Source organism: Megalops cyprinoides, chromosome 19 (genome assembly GCF_013368585.1).
Source record: "Megalops cyprinoides isolate fMegCyp1 chromosome 19, fMegCyp1.pri, whole genome shotgun sequence".
Taxonomy (NCBI): domain Eukaryota; kingdom Metazoa; phylum Chordata; class Actinopteri; order Elopiformes; family Megalopidae; genus Megalops; species Megalops cyprinoides.
This window is the reverse complement of record NC_050601.1, coordinates 11,365,898-11,385,521: the sequence shown is the minus strand read 5'-3', so window position 1 is coordinate 11,385,521 and position 19,624 is coordinate 11,365,898. Positions and strand designations below refer to the sequence as shown.

Here is a 19,624-nt window from a genome sequence, read left to right as displayed (position 1 = left end):
TGGCTGAATTGGAATGAACTGCAATTGGCACAGGTGACTAATATAAATTACCAGGAATTACAGTCTTTGGTGTTGTAAATGATGTAATCTGTAGTCTTGATCATTGTTACTGTGTGCACATTTGGTTAAATATCACATTTAATTTTTGTTTCTCTGTTTTGGAGAGAAGCGTAAGTGGTGGTTTTTATAATCTTGTGTGGTCATTGTGCCCTCGCACGATTTCTCTACATCTAGCTAGTTAAAATGAAATAACACAGGCTGTGGATTTAGCAGCAGTGAGAAGTCCAGTTGTTATTCAATGATTGGAGCTTCAGGAAGAGGGGTGAGGGATTTTATGATGCAGAATTAATGAGTTGGCTTACTTTTATAAATGTTGAACAATTTGGGCTTCACAGTTTCACAAAAACAAGTTCATGTCTCTACAGGCTTGTCCCTATGGAAACATATCTAGTATCTTAAAACTGCTCCAAAACGGACTAAGTAAGTTGAAGTTAGCCTGAATGTGTGTATAAATTCATGTCTTTGTCGTTGAACTGGGTTGAATGTTTGGGCCTGTTAACCTGCTGCTGTGGAAGCAGGGATATACACAATCAGAATAGCAAAGACAAGAGTCACATTCTCAGTACAGTCAATGTTTATTATTGTAAATCTAACTTGCACAGTCACACTTTTCTCCAATAGTTGTCTCAACAACCCACTTGTGGTTTTCACAGGTTAAATTTAGTTCGAAATGTGTACTCACAATTTAAATAACCCAACCTTGTAGAGTACTATTATGGTTGTGCAAACTATGGTGAGGAGATGAGACAGCACTCATGTTTGCAATTGTACACATTGAAGCAATTGCAAAATGTTACAATTTCATTTCAAAGCTGGATTCTTTGAACTTCACCTCTTAGCTTATATCACTCTCCAAAATTTGAAATGCCATACTTAGATAAAAATGGGATACTTATTTATTTTGCTATCAGTGAATTACAGTGCTAAAAATCAGGGTTGAAATGCATCTTTTAAACCTGAACTGGGTTGAGAGAATCACTTTCATACTACAGTACAGTAATAATTGATGGTTGCAAAATAAAAAACAGCTAATAATTATAAAAAGTAGCTAATTTACTTAATATATTTTAGCTAAGTAACATCCCAAGAATTTGGCAGCAAATGATTTAGATTAAGAACAGACAGACAAAAAAAACTCACACACACAGATAGACACATTCACACATATAAAGATGGTCATTTCCTGACAACTTCCTGTTTGGAAGGGCTTGGCGATGTGGCACGTTCCGATTGGCTGCAGGAGGAAGGGCAGTATGTGGGACTTGGGGAGGTAAAATAATGGTAGATCAGACAGTCCCATTCCCTCTTTACATTATTGTCTCTAGTCTTCTCCAGCTTTCATCCCTCGAACAGATCCCTCATTCCGCATCTGAAGGAGGAGTTTGGGATTAAAAATGAGAGGATAATACTAGACACAATTCTCTACTTCCAGGGTGGCCAATGTGTGTGTGATGCTATGATTAAATCCTTGTAAAATAGACCCCCAAAAATTTTGTAAAATGTCTTTGTTGGGTGGACAAACATGAGGATACATGAGTCAATAGTGTTCAGGTCCACAGGACCACAGGCGCCCAATCGACCAGCAGGGGTCGCTGTTGCTAATGTGGCCGAAGCCCCTGCCGACGTACCCACCCCTATCCCTGGCGGAACGAAGCCAATGTGTTCCGCCTGTGAGCTCCCGGTCACTGTCAGCTAGTGACACGGCTGGGATCGAACCCGGGCTGTAGCGTTCAGTCTACACTCGGAACGAGTACCAACTGAGCCACTCGGGAGCCCCATGTCCGCCCATCTTAAGAAATCACAGTCACTACAGCAAAGCAAGTTGCTTAGCAGAACATCAACTATGTACCACTCAACTAATTTACAACTATTTTCATGTATAAAGACCATATTGTAAAAACATATCATTAGAGGTATGGCTCAGGAGATGGCACACCTGGTCCAGCTCTTTCTGTGTCTCCTCCTCCATTCTCCGGATATCCTCCATGGTGAGGTCCACCCAGCGGTCAAGCCAACAAAACAGCTGCCTGTGGAAGTTAGTAAACAGCCTCTTCTCCTGCTGCTCAGAGAGGAAAGAGTGGGGACAGGAACCCGGAAGAGAGGCCTGTTACTGAAGTACAATGGTGCACACTACACAGTCCTTCAAAGCTGCAACAGCAGACTGGGATAGAACTGGGAGGTTTTTTTTTCTACATTAATATTTCACCATAAGCCTGCACTCAACAAGCTTTGATCTCTTGATGCCACTAGGATAAGTATTTTTCCAACTTCTCTATTATGATTACATGACGTTTAAAAGAATAATTTTAGCAAAATCACACTGGGTCACACTGGAATTACTTACAAAAACTACTCAGGGACTTATTACTGCTAAAAGCTGAAACCATGAAAGGGAACATAAATTTACTGTATTTCTTAATTTTGAACGTTTTACCTTGTGAATGAATTTCTCCACCCTCCCTTGCAGGCCCCACCAGCGGAAGTGAACTGTAACCAACTTATACGCTGTCATATAGGGACAGTTACCGTTGTGGAGTTCCTTCTGCACATACACACACAGAGTGGCAGAGAAGTCATATAGGATACATACATTAACCAGTCACCATGAACATGAAGAACAACACAGATGGAGAAAGAAGTTTGTAATGCACTGCTTTTTCTCATCCTTAGTAGCAGTAAGCATGATTCCAGAAAAGAAAAGCCTGTCATCACAGTGCAGTAATGTATGTGATACTGAGAGACAGAAGGGGGGTGTACAACACCTTCCAGCCAGGCCCCAGTGGACCTCTCCCTGTTTTCTCAGAGTGAAAGATAGCTGGGTCCTCCTCCGGGTTGTAGTCCTTGTTAAAAAAGAAAAGAAAACCAAAGACAGACTGTGGGTTTGGGGTCGGTTTTACAGTTCCATTAAAAATGAATAAATCCAAAATCAAACTCAATAAGTCTCTAACTCCATGAAAAAAGTCTGTTTGAAAACCCAATTCCAATCAGTAGTTATCTGGCACAGACATATTGACAAAGACCATTTGATAAATGGATTCCTGCACAGGCTCTGAGGTGGTGTTTGAACTTACAACATCGTCAACTTGCGATCGATCAGCAATATCGATTGGTACCACTTCTGCCTCCTCCCACTCTTCAGGAGGCAAACCATGAGGCTTAAGGGAGATGAAGATGGTGTTAATTTAGCAGACAAACTATGTACACATTGACCACAAGCATGCCATGTTTCAAAGCAAGTATGCTCCAGTATTTAACTCTTCCTGAATTTACTGTAAATGTAGACACATTAGACATGATAACAAATACCATACTCAATCCTCAAACCAACAAAAATTAAATTAAATTAAAACACTTACATTGTTAGATGTTCCCATGTCAGGTTTGTGCCAAGTTTCAATCTTAATGAAGAAGTCATCCTTCATATATTCATTCTGAAAAAAAGACAATTATTCTCTTTGTATTAAAGTTAATACCCTTAATAGCAGTACAGATGGCATATATATGAGAATAATAGTATTCAAACACATTTACCGTCACAACTGTATGGTCATCAATTTCCCAGAGCAATCAAGAGCAGCACAAAAAAAAGAGAAAAACCACTGTTACTGTACTGGAAAACCCGTAAATGCCTGTAAATTAAATAATCCAAGAATACACAAGGCATGCAACAGAATATAAAACTAGAGGAAGGAACAACAGTAGAAAGACTGCCTGAACGGATACTAGACTGAAGTAGAACACTGACCATAAAGCCATAATGACAAGGGATAACAACCGGAGGGCTGATGCAACACTCAGCTTTATCTTGTAAGTTGCAGTCACTTTGTCACGGATTGATACAAATTATTCAGTGAAAGAGCTTGTTGCAGCATGTGTTTGAGGAGGTACAAATATAGGAGTTTTTAATCAAGATCCACAGTTCACTTGTTCTTGCCACTAGCAGTAAAAGTAATTACGGCAGTAGGAAAGTACAGAAAGACAAGGTACAAACATGAACGCATTTTACTGAGTAATGGTATACTGACTAGTACGACAATATGGATAAGCATTCCAGGCTTTCTCGTGGAAAACCAAGGCTCCCTCAGGTGCAAACATCTGGATGAAGCTGGGAACCTTACTGTGAGAGAAAGAAGGAAAAAGAGCATGTTATCTCTATCTTCTTAAAACAACTGGCCCATTTGTTAATGCCCCTAACATTGACAGATCAGGGTAAATGACTGCAGTTCTCGAAGGCCATGCAGTGATACCAATTCAGTTAGCAGATGGGTGTTTCCCATTTGGTGCAGAAACTGCTTTCCGTGTCTTAGAGTCTCATCCAAATTAAAGGAGGTTATCTAATCTTCTTGAAACGCGTACTGAAAAAAACACTCGTGGACACTTTGCTCTACGAGCCTCCGCAAACCCTGGATTTTAACTGATGAAAGTCAAGGGCTGTATAACACGCTCTATTTTCAGGCAGAGGAGCAGCACCCCACCAATGTGACATGCACCTCTTCTGCCCTCAGGTCCCACTATTGTCTCAGTGGTAGCTTCACATGCAAGATGTGTTAACGAGCCAGTCTGGGACACTGTGCGAGCAGGCAGACCTGTGTATGTGGTAGATCTTGTGGGTATACTGTCCCTTCTCCCCTTCCTTCTCATACGGCTCGTTTCGAAGAACCTCTATCCCTTCTCCTCCTCCCGTGTTGTTCTTGCTGGCTTCTGCCACTGAGAACAACTGGCCAACCTGGTACTGGGGAACAGAGGGTTCGACAGGAATACAGTAATAATTACCCTCGTAACAGCACACAGTATGCATTATGTCACAAAGCAAATCAATGTAGCATAAATGAGCAGATTAGCTCAATGGTAGATCGCCACATCTTTCTCAGGTGAACGTAATTAACATATAGTGATTTCCTTGATATATCACAGATTATCAATAAAAACACGAGCTGCTTACCTCTTCTACAGAACATGGCAACAGCACTTGGCTACAAGAGAGAAAAAGTAGGTGTTGTTACAGCAACGAGCTGATCACTAGGTAGTTCGCTATTCTGCACGAAAAGACAGGACCCACGGCGGAGCTGCCCTTTAATGCGTGACACTAAATAGCGATGATGGTAACGTTAAGTCTTTATGAAATCCGACACTTGCATTGCAATATCAATGGAAAAAAGGACATACACCCCAACATCAATTCATGTTAATGTTAATTACATAAGGAAAAACAACATTAATAACATGAGACATACTGCTACATTGCAAAAGCACATTGGCTACCTAGCTAACGTTAGCGACCCAGTACTAACAAACCGCTAGCTATAGCTGCAGCAGCTATGTGACTCCCTCACATTCCACCCTATGATTATGTAATCTTCATTTGAGGTCAAATTTTCACCTTAGATAAATGCTTACGTAAAGAATAATATAAAAAACGATTATATATAATTTTCAAAAGCAGGCGTACTCACTATTCTTTAATAAGTACCATCCCGAATCTACACAGAACGGTACTCCCAACAACGGAATCCTTGCACCGGAAATATGAGCAACATGTTCCTTCGCGTCATTGACCAGATTGCGTGACTGTGCGGCGTTATTGGGCAGAAAGAGTAACCATCTTGGGGAGGGGGAAAAAAAGAATGATCTATAATCGGTCAAAAAAGTGGCCCCAACAGAACAAAATTAACAATTAGTTTATTTTTAAACCAAGTAAATGAAATTGTGGTGATGGAAATAAATGCTACAATAAGTTGTGTTAATAAATGCATAATTTTAGAGAGCTCTCGAATTCAAATTTTATAAATCAAAATTTCGGTGGTAAACTCTACTTCCTATTTTGAAAAGGATCGATCAGATGTAATACTAATCATACAGAACAGGAAAAAAACTAAGCGGTAAACTTAAATTAAGATTAAAATTTGCCTTGAGCCGAATGGTATTGAAGTTTTAAAGTTAAAGTGTAACGTCAAAGTGTTGGATGTACGTATCTATATATGCATGTATCCGGGTATACGTTTGTTACAATTTGTTAATGTCATTTTTGCACAGATATGCATATATTTTGGATTTGTATATTATGCACAGAAAGAAGTATACAAGTGTGTCTCTCCTTTCTTATGTTCAAGCATACAGGATCATAACTCCACTACCAGATTGGAGTTGGCTAATCTTTCTGTCACCCAGTCTTTTTATATTTATGTCTGAAATATGGCCACATGTAATCACCATGCGTGGCGTGCAACTGCGTTACATTACAGATATTACAATATTACCAGCTATGTTACTCATACCCATTCCGAGAATGCTGGATGATTAATCTTTCCCTTGTGAAAAGTCTTCATAAAGACACAGTAAGAGATATTTTCAGAGTACTACTTTACCCCCAGGTCAAATATAACTTGGCATGTCTTTGTTTACTTTCAGTTTTTGCACACACTGATGGACTGATAAGCTTCTCTTCACTTCTTGTGTCATCATCAGTGTTGAAATGTGGTTACTATGGCACGAAGCCATTTTGTTGTCTTTATGTGCTACCATCCCTCTAAATCTGTATATAACACATAGATGTACAGTACCAGTCAAAAGTTTGGACATACCTGATGGGATACCTTGAGAAACCAGCATTCAAAGACATTTTGATCTAAAGACTTATGTTTAAATGCTTGAAATTTGTTTCTTAGACAAATATACATAGTGAAGTTGATGCCTATGTATGAATTTCTTTCTCAAAACTAAAATGAACATTTTAAAATATTGAGAAATCCAAAATATAAGATTTATTTTAATTTGTTTAACACTTTTTTGGTTAGTGCATAATTCCATTTGTGTTATTCCATAGTTCTGATGTCTTTACTATCAATATAAAATGTGGAAAAACAAAGAAAAAGTAGATATGTCAAAACTTTTGACTGGTACTGTATCCAGATTGTGGTTCTCACTTAACACTGCTGTCCTGGGACTGCCCCCTGCTGTCAAAACTATGTCATAACATATCATGGCATATCTACCCACTTTGCAAATCTGTACAGTACTGATATCGACTGGTTTCTTTCTCAGTGCCAATGTCAATGTATGCTGAATAAGATGAATAGAAAACTACATTTAACAAGAATAGTTATGGCACTAAAATGGACTGTGATTTCCCAAAGAGTCCAAAGTCAGCAGCATCACCACTTGGTACTGAGGCTTAAAGTTCTAAAGCAACACTGATCTCCACCTCACAGCTAGCTTTAGTTACACTATAAATCTGTGCAACCGTGTGTGCTACATAGTTTAGAAAACCCAACACAGCAGTGTGATCACATACATACTCTTTGTTTCTCTCAGTGTTGTGTTACTGTGCAATTAGTTCTTCATCGGCTTTTCTGCAGCTATAAACTCTTATTGGCATATTTGTTTTTTATGCTAGATTTCCATTTCTCAAGGGACATAGCCCATCACAAGGTCTTTAATGCAGTTGCTGTAAGCACAAGCAAGAGCCTTAGTGACCATGGCAACAGTGAACAAGAGTGCCTGTCTGCACTGGGAGAAACAGTGTATGTGTGCATTTATCTAACTCTCTGTCTCCATTTTACTGTTCTAGAAAAAGGAACCCAATGAAGATCATTTGAAAGTGTTACAATAAAGACAGAATATGATGCAGATAAAGACCTCCAAAAACAAAAGACAACTATATGCAATTTTAAATTCTAGAAGTGCTGTTGGTATGGAAGTAGGTTGCTGTACTCTCACCGGATCAATCAACAAAACAGGTGCAGGTGCAAAAATGATCTGATAATTTGATAACAAATGCCAGTGTTTACCAAGACAGCACTATCAAAACTGCTAGAGTATTTTGAGTATTACCCAAAATGTAAAACATCTGTTGTCTCACAAATGAACACTAAGGTGATTTACAGAAGTGGAACTGCAAGACATCTTGTTTTGCATGTATTCACAAGTTCACAACAAAGAAACTTAGGGCACAATAAAACTGTCTGGTCAGTACACAGAAAAACACTGCAACCTACTTCATGCACTGGAAAGAGACTACCACCAATATATTCACCACATACTTCATAATTATTCAGGTTGAAATAATATACTTTAATGGAAAATCTTGCATAAATGCTGTTACATACTTATGCATACAATTTTGAAATGATTTTAATATCAGACATTAGCATATATAATGACACACATTTTCTGTACATGCCAAATAAGGCGCTATTTACAACAAATGTATTTCAAAAATAAAACATTAAAATTATTTTCCTAGTAATTTATTAGAAACAATTATTTTTTTCCTTTGAATTTTCTGAGACTGAAGAGTTTCAACCCAAGCTTTTTGTGTTTGCTGGTTTACTGTTAAATGTTAATCATCTGAGTCTCACACGTAGACATGCTATACAAAATGCACACTTTACATATATACAGGACATATTCTGACTTCTTGTATTCACACACGCGCATGCACACACACACACACACACACACACACACACACACACACTGCACATGCTGTATACACAGTACACTCGCACATCTTGCACAGACCCACAGTATACTCTTATTCTGTGTACTCACACACAAATAATAGAGAATCTGATCCTGAAGAGCCATCTCTCCAGCCACCAGGTGAAGGCCTAATATACTCATTCATGTACACATTCACATTGTAAATTCTTGACGTACGTTCTTTAAATTCCCACATGTACATATGCAGTAAAATTTAAAAAAAAAGGTTCACACACAGTAACCGGCAGTCTCTCTGCCACTCAAACAAACAGCAAATTACCCACCCTCAAAACGTCATCTATAATAAAAAATACAAAATTATGAAATCATAGGGACTTTACATGACATTGTTGTCTATAACTTGAGTGTTGCACAAAATGGATCCAAGAGGACATCACAGATTATTTGTAATTTACTTAAAGATGGGAACAGAATTTTGTGAAATTTGGATGAGAATGTTACAGGATGTTCTTAGCAATTTCAAACAAAGATAACCCCAGCTCCCTTCCATTTTAAATGATAGCTCAGGGAATCACTTTCAATAAAGCAGGGCTTATGACAGAAACGCTGATTTCAATTTTCTTCATAAAGCTATACACAGGTGCCTGGCTGACAGGGCGACGGTGTCTTAACTGAGACCGTGTGAGGGAGAGTGGCGGCGTGGTTTCACTGCTCAGTCCCACCCATTGTCCTTGATCATGTGTGAGAGTTCAATGATGAACTTCCCCTCTTTGTACTTCTGGCTCAACTCAAAAGCCTGTTCCTACAAGTGAGGAAGAGAGGAAAAGATGGAGGGAGAAAATGAGAGGAGGACAGAGATTCACGCAGTTGATACATGATGGAGGGAGAAGTGTGGAATATTTTAGAGTGGAATGGACCTCTCTTCCACTCTGCTCAAGTCCTCCCCTCCATATAGTGCTATGCTGATTCATAAGCCTGGACTCACATATTTCCAGCCCAGGGTGGTGTGGCAGTTCTCACAGTAGATGTCAGCCACAGCATGAAGCCCTGTCAGCAGCACTCTCTCCTCCGCTGGGCCACACCCCACATTCACCCTGAGATGAGAAAAGGCCAATGAAAACCTACACCAGCAAAGCACGATTTATCTTCCTTCTTCCATCACATATGTTAATTGGCAACATCCATAACGCAAGGCAGGTGCAGGATGCACACCCGTGTGCACACTGTTCCAAGGAGAATAGTAGGGAGACTCACACTGAGTTGAAGAGGTAGGCCCGGCCCTGACTTCCCTGGAAAGACTGCAAGCAAGCAAGCATAGACTGTCACTGCCTTGCCAATGTCACATTTCTAAAAAGTCTGTTTATACTAAACACTGTGGTCTTACTAAAATACTTTGCAATACCATCACTGATGTCTTTAAAACATGAAATGCTTTCTAACAACATATAATATCAGGGCATGTATGCAGTGCTTATAGTGAGACATTAGAGGAAGTGGAATTCTCTTTCAGCATACTGTTCTGTTAGTGATTCATTTATAATAGTACTGCCAGTCAATTTTTTCCCATTTAATTTTTTGATGTCAGTTTCACAAGAATGAACATGCATGTTTTAAGAAACATTCATCACCATAGATACTGGATAGTATATGCCCTTTTGATCTAATCAATTGTAATTGCAGTACAAATCCATTCTGTTTGCCCGTGTGTGACCCCTGCTTGTTTGTACAGACACACTGCAACACACTGCCATGAACTCAAGAAGCCTGACATTCTGCACTCTCACCTTGGAGATGAGGTCGTCATGGTTGGCCAGGTGAGCTCGGCAGTGCACACAGCTGTACCTGCGGTGACAGGAGTCCAGGTATGCCTGAAATGTTTTGGCCTTCGTCAGCTTCACCATGTCTACCAGAGACACACTGCTGTTAGTACAGTGAACACCACTGGCTATGCCAGCACTTGGCGAGTACGCTTTGGTTAGCGACATACTGACGGACACAACATGAAACTGAAAGTGCAAATGAACGCCTATTGACATACCACTGAATCCGCTTCAGTAAAAATAGTTAAATCCATTCGTAAAACTAACTGCTATATCACAGAGGAGAGACTATTTGCAGTGTGACTCCCCATACAAGCACGCCTAATCTGAATTCGTTTCTATCGTGCACCAGGAAACAGAACACTGACCTACTTGACCAGCTAGACTATGTATCTTACTTGGAACAACACAAACACAGCAAACAGTTGTCGTTATCAGCGATCAAACCTCATCACAACCATAAAAAAAACCTTTGTGTGTGCCTGTCTTTAACAATGGAACCTAAAAGTAATAGCCAGTTAACTACGTAGGCTACAATTAGTTCTGTTATCGACTTGCAGCTGCAGGGTGTACCTTCATATGCAGACATACGACATTTGCCTGCAACACACTAAACATTATCCCAATTATCTAACACGTTTGATATGAGCGTCGCAGTTAGTGACAACCAGTTAAAGTCACAGAAATATATGTAACGTGGTAGCCACAATGTTTCCGCGAATGTAACGTTACATACATCCTTGCTACTTTGTTTGCTAGCTAGCCAGCCAACTCACCTTAAACGTGTCGCTTAGCTACACTTCGGAGGAGGCAGACCGACTGCTGGAGAATAAGATGGCTAAACAAAACACATACGTGAATAAAGCTAGTGATAAGTTGACTTCAATGCAAGCAGACGTTAGCTACCCGCGTTAAAACAAAGCTTCGGTTAGCTAGCTGCACCGCAGCCCCTTCCCTTCGGTTTTCCAATGGTAGCTAATGTTAGCGAGGTGGTTAGCCTTGCGTCTTAGACGACAACGCGCGAAATAACTTTCCTTGAGGGTTCAGCTAAGGAAACTTCGACCTTTTAATGGCACGACAAAAAAATGCCCAACCCAGATATCACATAAAGTTGACAATATCGCCAGCTCTATACTTATTAATCCTGACGGAAATAAATCGAGGTTTGTTTACAGTCAGTAGGTTTATGATCTCAACCACGTCACGGTCACACGCCGCAAAAACAAACCCTCCGCCGACCAATCAGAAGAGGACAATGGACTGGGCCAATCTGGGTCATCCAATCAGGTTGGACATAGTGCCGCCCATAGGCCACACGAACTGCTCAGGGGCGTTCGGATCATTTCGGAACAGAGGGGGTGGATCCTTAAAATTTATTGTTGTTTTGATGGAATTAATATCCTAAGAGAACTGGCTTCGAAAAACGTATGAGCCTTGTTGCCTAAAGCCAGACAAGGAAAGAATTCGATGTAAAGAGGTTAAAAAAGTGAATTTCTATACTCTTGTCGGATAAACGGTCGGTGTGCATGTGTATTCTTGTCTCTTATGCTGTTGTCCTTATGATTTCTTGGCTTTAATTAGATCTGCATGGCTCACTGACCCACTTGTAATGGTGCAATGCACAACAAACCAGGGTAGTAAAATATTTCTTGTGCAATTTGTCTTGTAAAGAAGTCTGTCAAATGACATACCCATCTGTCACATGTTCTCTAAAGAGGGAAAAAAATGAGGGGAGAAAGGAAACAAAGGAGAAATATTAGTGTCCATTATGTCTGCAAAATCCACCTTATTCGTGGGGGCGCTACTGTGGTAACGATTATGGCCGTAACGTAGCAGCGGAAGTAGAAATGAAATGGCATTACGGAGCACAAGTACATGTTGCGCCGTTCGCGGCTGTATTAATGACCAGGCTAAGCTAAATGTGTGGCTTCAACAACAATGCTTTGATCATGCGCCGAAAACAAAGAGGGACTGTAGCTGTCATCAGTTGTAGACTTTCCATTGCCTGCCAAAAGATGATGAATTGAGACGATCTTTGCAGACCCTTCTGGCCAACAAAAATGGCCCGATGGGTCTGCAAAGATCCCTAAAAGAATTCAAAAGAGACACAGTTGCTAGATTTAAAGTTATATCCAGTAATGAATAAATGGCCTGGGGCACTTAACGCTAGCTAGTTAGCTAACTAACGTTGTTAGCTGCAAGGTGGCATTTGTACTTTTCAGCTGAATGTGCAAATAGCTAGTTAGATAGATAGCTTGCTAGCTAATTTGGCTTTCACGCACATTGCTCACCTGTCATATTACTAAGAGCTAGCTATCAGACTAATACAGCCTCATCACGTCTCTTCTGACCAAATAGTTAACTTTACAACAGACACTGCAAGTAACCTGTTCTGGCAACTTTAGTACTGTTAGCTACTAGCTAGCTACCAAATTAACATTATAGTTAGCTAGCTAGGTAGTCTGTAAGAGTGTTTTAGCTAGCTAGTTAGCTAAGTGCGCCAGGTCTTTCTTGACATCGGTATCGGCATCGGCTATCGGCCAAATTGTTATTTTAAACATCGGTATCGGCCTAAAATTTCACAATCGGTGCATCCCTAAGATTTGTTATTCCGCTATGGCTCACAAACACCGGTTCCGGTTCAGTGGCGTAACAAAGCGGAAGTCGCGCCCATAATTCACGCAAGGTAACATGGGAGCTAGGAATCAGGTGGATAGAGATTATTGTATGTGTTTATGTCATTGTTTCTATATATAACAGAAATTGAAAGAATAACTCAAAAAACTTTACACCTGACTTCCAGTTAATACATTCATAACATTTATTAAAATGAATGGTATTATCAGTTGTGTAGGATCTCCTCACAATCTCACATTGAGCAATCACATTATTGCTTATTGCTTCCTACTCTTTCAACGAGGAGTTTTTTAGATGTCAAAAAAGCTAACAAGATATTCAGCTATTAAAGAAAAGATACATGATACAAGCATTCAAAGCATTCTACTCTAAGAATCCAGTGATGAATTGTACAGGTCTCCACAGTAAGAGACTGGCGTAGAAACCACCAGTGTATCATAACAGTAGGATAAAAAGGAAAATTGGGGGGGGGGGGGGTAGCATATCTTTAGGAATACTTACATTTAATGTTTAGAAGGTCTGAATTTGGAATAAAAATATTTAGTTGACCTGTTGCAATCTCTTTTAATTTAGGGAGTAACCCTGAAGACAGGAACTCCACACTCCACACTTTATCTGGAAAACACAAAGCATTATAGGTCAAATGAGGTGCTATTCACGATGGTGGAGTTAACTCTGAGCCCAGGGTGATTTTTCAAGCAAAGGTCAGTATTTTAATTTTGGTTACCTTTTACCACTTTTTTTTTTTGCAAAATCTGAGATGGACAGGCTCCCAGGCTCATACACCTGGCATGGAATGGCCCATAAGTACTGCTTATTGGCTGCAAGCAGGGGTAGTGGGTGAGTGTGTGGAAAGGTAGTGTGAAAGGAGGGTGGGATAGTCAGTCATGACTCCTGTGGCCCCCACTGCGATCGCTGCCTCAATATCTCGCTCCTCGTTACAGACGAAGAGGTGTACCTGGGAGAAATGGAGGACGAGAGCAAGGGAGAGAGATTGGAAGGAGTGGCACATACACACTGTACAGACAGTGACTGGCTGGAAACTGCAAAAATGCATTTGTAATGGATAAGTACGAATCAATGAACCAAGCAAAACAGTGCAGCTGCAGCATTTCTCTAATGAGGATGTGGTATGGTGCATTAGTCTGGCTTTGACAGACTCTGGGTGGTGCTTGGGTGTGGATATATATAGATATAGATATAGATATATATCTGCATGAAGGGGGTAGATTTCCCTCTGTCAGCTTTACAAACACTGATAATATTGATACAACAATATTATTAGAGCAAGGACTATTACACTGTGCTGTAACAGACACAACCTCCCTGAATAATGACGCAAGAAATTGACGGATGATTACAATAACGAGTATGATGGTTACCTGAATTCCTCGGTCGGCCAAGTGTTTGAACAGACCTTTCCTCATAGTTAGCCTGAAACCCAAAAAGATTACTATTATTATCATTTAAAGTCTCGTAATTATTTTTATTTTGAAATATTTGTCACATAACCATTCAAGTATGTTTAAGAAATGAAATAAATTGATATCCTTGAAATTGTACTCACTTGTCAATTATAGAGATAACAAATCTGTTCCTCAGAATAGGAGATGAGGGAATAAATGTCCTGAAATACAGTAAAGTGACAGTGCCATATAAACAGACAAAAAGATCCTTTCTATGTTGAACTTCATATGTACATGCATGTGTGTGTGTGTGTGTGCGTGTGTACACTTGCATGCATAAGAGGTGTGTATTACTGTGTTTGCAAGGGCAAAGTGCATGGCCTTCATGCTCAGTCACACATTCACCGGGTCACACACCCTCATTTTCATGCGCACAGACACAGACATGCACCAGGAGTATTCTGCTCACCGGTTGATGATCTGGGGCAGATAAAACTGCAGGAAGCTCTCTCCCAGTGGCACAAAGGGAAGCAAGCCACTGTAGTACAGCAGGAGTAACTGCATACCTCTGCTCTTCGAGAACATATAGGGCATGGAGGGATTCTAGTCATGAAGACACAGAAGGGGAGAAGCAGTGGAAGAGCGGGAGTGTGCAGATGAATGTGGTAGGAAAGCAGACATGGGCTGAGTTTTACAAACAATGTGCATTAAAGATATGCCGCAATGTAGCAGTAAGGTGCACGTCTGTAGCAGTCACATTCACGCAAACGTAGACCACAGCTCAAACACAGATAATTAACGTGGTACGGATCTGCACAATACAAAACACTATAGTTAGACTTTTCAGGCTGTGTCAGATATTACTACTTTCCTCACCTATCATTTAATCTGTAATTTGTACAGTTGATTCTCATACACTTCTTAGTTACATCACAGTTCTCATGAAAAAAATCTAAAATACACCAAATATAAATAAGACTGTACACAAGGCTGTATTTTGCATCAGTACATTACATTCATTTAGCAGATACTCTTATCCAGAGCAACCTCCAGCACAAAAGAATAGAAACATATCCATTCAAGCTGAATGAGCAACAGTGTCACACTAGGCTAGCAACACTCCCAAACCAGTGAATGTGAGCATTACAGTATTCAAGCCCTGCCACAAGTTATCTCATGCAACCTGACTAGACAAGGGAAGACAAGAATACTCCAATACATCAGTCATTAGATCACAGAATCCAAAGTACGATAGTATTTTAGAATGCGATAGTAAACGTAAAGTAAACAGCAATTAATACAAATAGCAGATGTTAGGGGGTGGGGAATGCATTTAAAGATGGCCACTACTGAGGTACCAGTACAGACAGGGAATGTGTCTGAGAGGAGCAAGTTGGATCAATACAGAGTATGGTAAACACACTGTGAAGTACAGTCATCCAATACAGACATACAGAGCAGTCAGATTACGCACACAAATGCAGGTATACACACACCTCTTTGCGACATTTCTTCATGATGTTAGACTTGACACTGGCCCACACTGTGATATCCTCTCTGTCATACTGCTTCACAAGTGAAGACACCTGAGAGTGGGATCAGACAATACCTCAACAAAGTTACATCTCTAATCTTAAATAATATTTAACCATTTATTTTCAGTCACTTGATAGATTGGTATTTACCTTTTTAATCAGCATGCCATTGTCCTCTTTGATCTCAATGTTAATGGGTATTTTGGGGAATTTCTGAAAGACGTCTTCTAGCAGAGCAAAACGCCTATCCTTTCCTGTGCTGTAGTGGCCTGAAGAAGGGTTGATATAGGATTGTCACTGAATTATCACAGTTGACATGAAAACAGAAAGAAAGGCCTGCATGCTCATATAAACATACTTGTGAAAAGGACAACTTTTTAGTCCACACTGAATGTTCATCAGGATATAGCAATAAACAAAAACCACAACTATATATACTGCATAATGCGCCAATATGCACTGCATATATGCTGTATAATTACAACATTTTAAGACCGCAAAGAGAGACACAGGGGCAGTAATAAATCTCTAATTTATTTGAATGAAAAAGATACAAACCTGCATTAAAAGTGACCTCCAGCCTTTCTTTATATAAAGGTAATTCCTGAAAGTATATGATGTAACATTAGCCAAACAGCCACTGTTGTAAATATGATGCTATAAAGAATCCAAATGGTATCATATGCACCATGTGCATCATGAATAATGATAGTAGCAGTTGTAACTGGACCATAAAGCAGTACTGATGACATAAATTTGACTTCTCACCTCCAGATTTAGTGACGAAATCGTGACATCATGTCCAGTCTGACGCAAAAGGTTCTCGTCATGTGACACTATCACCTGCCCATCGCGGGTCAGGTGACAGTCCAGCTCCAGCATTTCTGTGCCTTGCTCTACTGCACTGAAAGTGGGAAGAGAATGAAAAATCCAATTCTCTGCTTAACCTGGATCAAAGCAACAGTCGATTAGGAGATTTTACTCACTGTGCAAATGCCTCCAATGTGCTTTCTATCCTCTCTCCAGACCCTGATAAGGCAAACAGACATTTAATGCCCCTCAGTTTAAAAAAAATGGTCTCTGGTACAGTCTATTTGTTTGTCAGTGTATCCAATAGACAAGCAGACACCATCGGTTTCCACACCCATTTCTGTCTAGGCACTTTCTCAAAATGCATTTCATATTGATCTGTCTCCACACACTACCACTAATGTCCTGGTATTTTTCTCTCTTACCTCCTCTGTGAGAGATGTGGGTACAGTAGAACGCCAGACATTTCTTCTTGTGCAGGATGTGTGGGTTCTTCAGGAGATAGATTGACGTGAGGGTATAACCCCCCAGTGCTGGGAGGAGGTAGTACAGGTAACTAGCCATAACACGCCAACCTGGACACCACACAGCCGTTGAGCTGTGACAAAACACCTGTCTAATCCTGTGCTCTGAGATTAGGTTAAACTACAACACTTTGCCTAATCTTCAATCTGTGAACACCAATACTGTAAATAAATTGAAAGATAGAAGCAAGTTCCTCAGAAATACTTTCAGGACCTTGTTGAATTCAAAAATTCAATTTGTTTCTCTTCTACACTATGAAAAGCCTTGCAACATCCTGTAAGAATTATGCTGACATATTCTCTCTAAACTGATTTTATGTTTATTTTTAAGTCCCTAGTAATGCAATCTGTCTTCTTCTTGTAGTCCCTTAGCTGATCTGTTCTGCCGGTTTCTTGTTCTTTCTAGGCCACTCCCTAAGACTCCTTCAAGGTTTCCCTCCTCCTTGTGTTACCGGTCAGACTCCTTGGGAAGGAATGCAAAAACTATTTTCAAAATGGGGAAAAAAAAAACTTGAACGACAAGTATAGGTAAAACACACACTCAAAGTATTGTTCATTCCCACCAAAATCAGTAGCCCCGCAGCAAAGCAGCATACATCACCTGTCTCAAACTCCCTCTCTGCAGTGCTTTGTCCACTCTCCACCAATCAAACACAACCTATATTAACCCTCCCCCCTCTTTGTCAAAGTATTGTAATGTACAACTGACTCCTATCAATGTGTGAAACAATATTTGTCATAATGCAGGTTAAGAGGTGGACCTCTCACCACCTACTCACTCTGACATACGTTGCCCATTGTCTAACTGACAGATATGCACATACAAATGTGTGAAAAAAGTTAAAAAAAAAAAATTACACCAGATGTTATACAGGTGGCCCAGAGACTACCACAAAACAAGGTAAGGACATGATTCTTTTCATTACTATCTTAATTAAAGGGATTCTGACCTGACTAGTTTTCACACATTCCAGTGTTTTTTGTATATATGGTGTCACACTACTGTGTCTTTAACAAAGGCTGAGCACTGGCAAACGTGTGCTCACGCATTCTATGGCAAACTTACTGTCAGCAGAATAGCACAGTATGGTTTAGTGCTGTATAGAATTGCTGAGACACAGAAAGAGTAGGGTGTATAGCGGGGAACAGAGGGTAAAGAAAATGGCAATATACAGACAACACAATTCTGCAACGTGCAGTGTTAAATCACACGCACTTTAAATGCGAGTGTATACTGAAATATGCTGTAGTATATTTACATTCAAGCTAAATGTTATTTCAGTACTAGGACACACTCAAAAACTACAGACCAATGTCTGCACAGCTACCAATGATTTTATCAGTCAATAACAGGAAGAGGAGAGGTAGTCTTTCAGCCTCAATTTATGACAAAATTCCTGTTTGTGAAAACTAATTAAAAACATATTAGTTTTCATAGTTGTGAGAGCTGACAGAGCTTTGCCCTGGTTAGCAGCCTTTTAAAACCCAACTCTTTGGTCAGCCCAGCAGGTTAACCTCCTCTGGGAGCCAGCAGACCCTGTTTTAGGTTGAAGCTAGTGACAACTGGGAGAAAACGAAACATCACTCATCCTAGTTATAATATGGTTCTGCTCTATTCTGTGCTGTATTGGCTTGCTAAAAACATGGCTTGAATGGATGGCATAACTGGATCAGAATAAGTCTATGTGTGACAAAAATCAGCAGAAAAATATATTATTAATATCCAGTATGCATCTCTTATGATGATTACTCTAAAAATTTTCCATCATTTTGATGATGTATTTGGATTACTGTGGGTTTAAAAGAAAACAAAAAGTCCAGGAGTCATTTGTGTTTCTAACCAGACACTAGTTCCTCTACAGTAAAAGTGAACAGTAAGTGTTCAGGACACTGAGATGTTTATTTAGTTACCACATTTATCATATGACTAACTATAATGACCTAATTAAAGGTTCCACATATGATTATACAACAGGATCCATTATGACATGGATGAGCACTCAAAGCAGTTCCAACTCCTCCGAAATCCCAATATAACCTTTGAGAAACCTCACACAACAGAAATGGGAGGATGCCATGTCCACCCTTTGACACAGGGGTGGGGAAGTCACCTGACCACACAGACGGTGTGGGACTCAAGCAACAATGATGGAACAGTGAACCATAACCAATTTTCACCCACTAGTACCTTTACAAGATCAAAAGAAAACCAGAATTATTTTGCCAAGGTAAAGGGACTTCATTTGGCCTTAAATGCTTTAGTCCACAACCACTACTACAGTTAGAAAACCATGCAAGAGTAAAGACAATCTGGCCACAAATGACAAACTCATTTTCATTTCACAGTAACAGGAATTTTATTTAATATATGTATATAATTCTGTTTCTTT

At 39.9% G+C, this 19,624-nt stretch overlaps 3 protein-coding genes across 3 annotated transcripts; all 3 read right to left on the bottom strand.

Moving 5' to 3' along the window:
* Positions 1–625: 625 nt before the first annotated feature.
* On the bottom strand, positions 626–5,572 carry pitpnbl (phosphatidylinositol transfer protein, beta, like). The gene is made up of 11 exons (XM_036552636.1): positions 5,514–5,572; positions 5,003–5,033; positions 4,647–4,792; positions 4,086–4,177; positions 3,592–3,599; positions 3,417–3,491; positions 3,132–3,215; positions 2,823–2,900; positions 2,495–2,602; positions 1,997–2,119; positions 626–1,429 (listed from the first exon to the last, which is right to left on the bottom strand). The coding sequence occupies exons 1-11, from the start codon at positions 5,531–5,533 to the stop codon at positions 1,382–1,384; spliced, it is 813 nt and encodes a 270-aa protein (XP_036408529.1). The 5' UTR covers positions 5,534–5,572; the 3' UTR covers positions 626–1,381.
* A 2,784-nt stretch (positions 5,573–8,356) lies between these two features.
* Positions 8,357–11,509, bottom strand: ypel3 (yippee-like 3). Its single transcript, XM_036552640.1, has 5 exons — positions 11,099–11,509; positions 10,287–10,405; positions 9,757–9,800; positions 9,488–9,596; positions 8,357–9,304 (listed from the first exon to the last, which is right to left on the bottom strand). The coding sequence occupies exons 2-5, from the start codon at positions 10,401–10,403 to the stop codon at positions 9,215–9,217; spliced, it is 360 nt and encodes a 119-aa protein (XP_036408533.1). The 5' UTR covers positions 10,404–10,405; positions 11,099–11,509; the 3' UTR covers positions 8,357–9,214.
* Positions 11,510–13,433: 1,924 nt separating this feature from the next.
* On the bottom strand, positions 13,434–17,470 carry gdpd3a (glycerophosphodiester phosphodiesterase domain containing 3a). Its single transcript, XM_036552632.1, has 10 exons — positions 17,136–17,470; positions 16,887–16,929; positions 16,669–16,804; positions 16,459–16,504; positions 16,051–16,169; positions 15,862–15,951; positions 14,835–14,968; positions 14,527–14,586; positions 14,342–14,393; positions 13,434–13,917 (listed from the first exon to the last, which is right to left on the bottom strand). Exons 1-10 carry the CDS (start codon positions 17,272–17,274, stop codon positions 13,774–13,776), a joined length of 963 nt encoding a protein of 320 aa, XP_036408525.1. The 5' UTR covers positions 17,275–17,470; the 3' UTR covers positions 13,434–13,773.
* Positions 17,471–19,624: the final 2,154 nt, after the last annotated feature.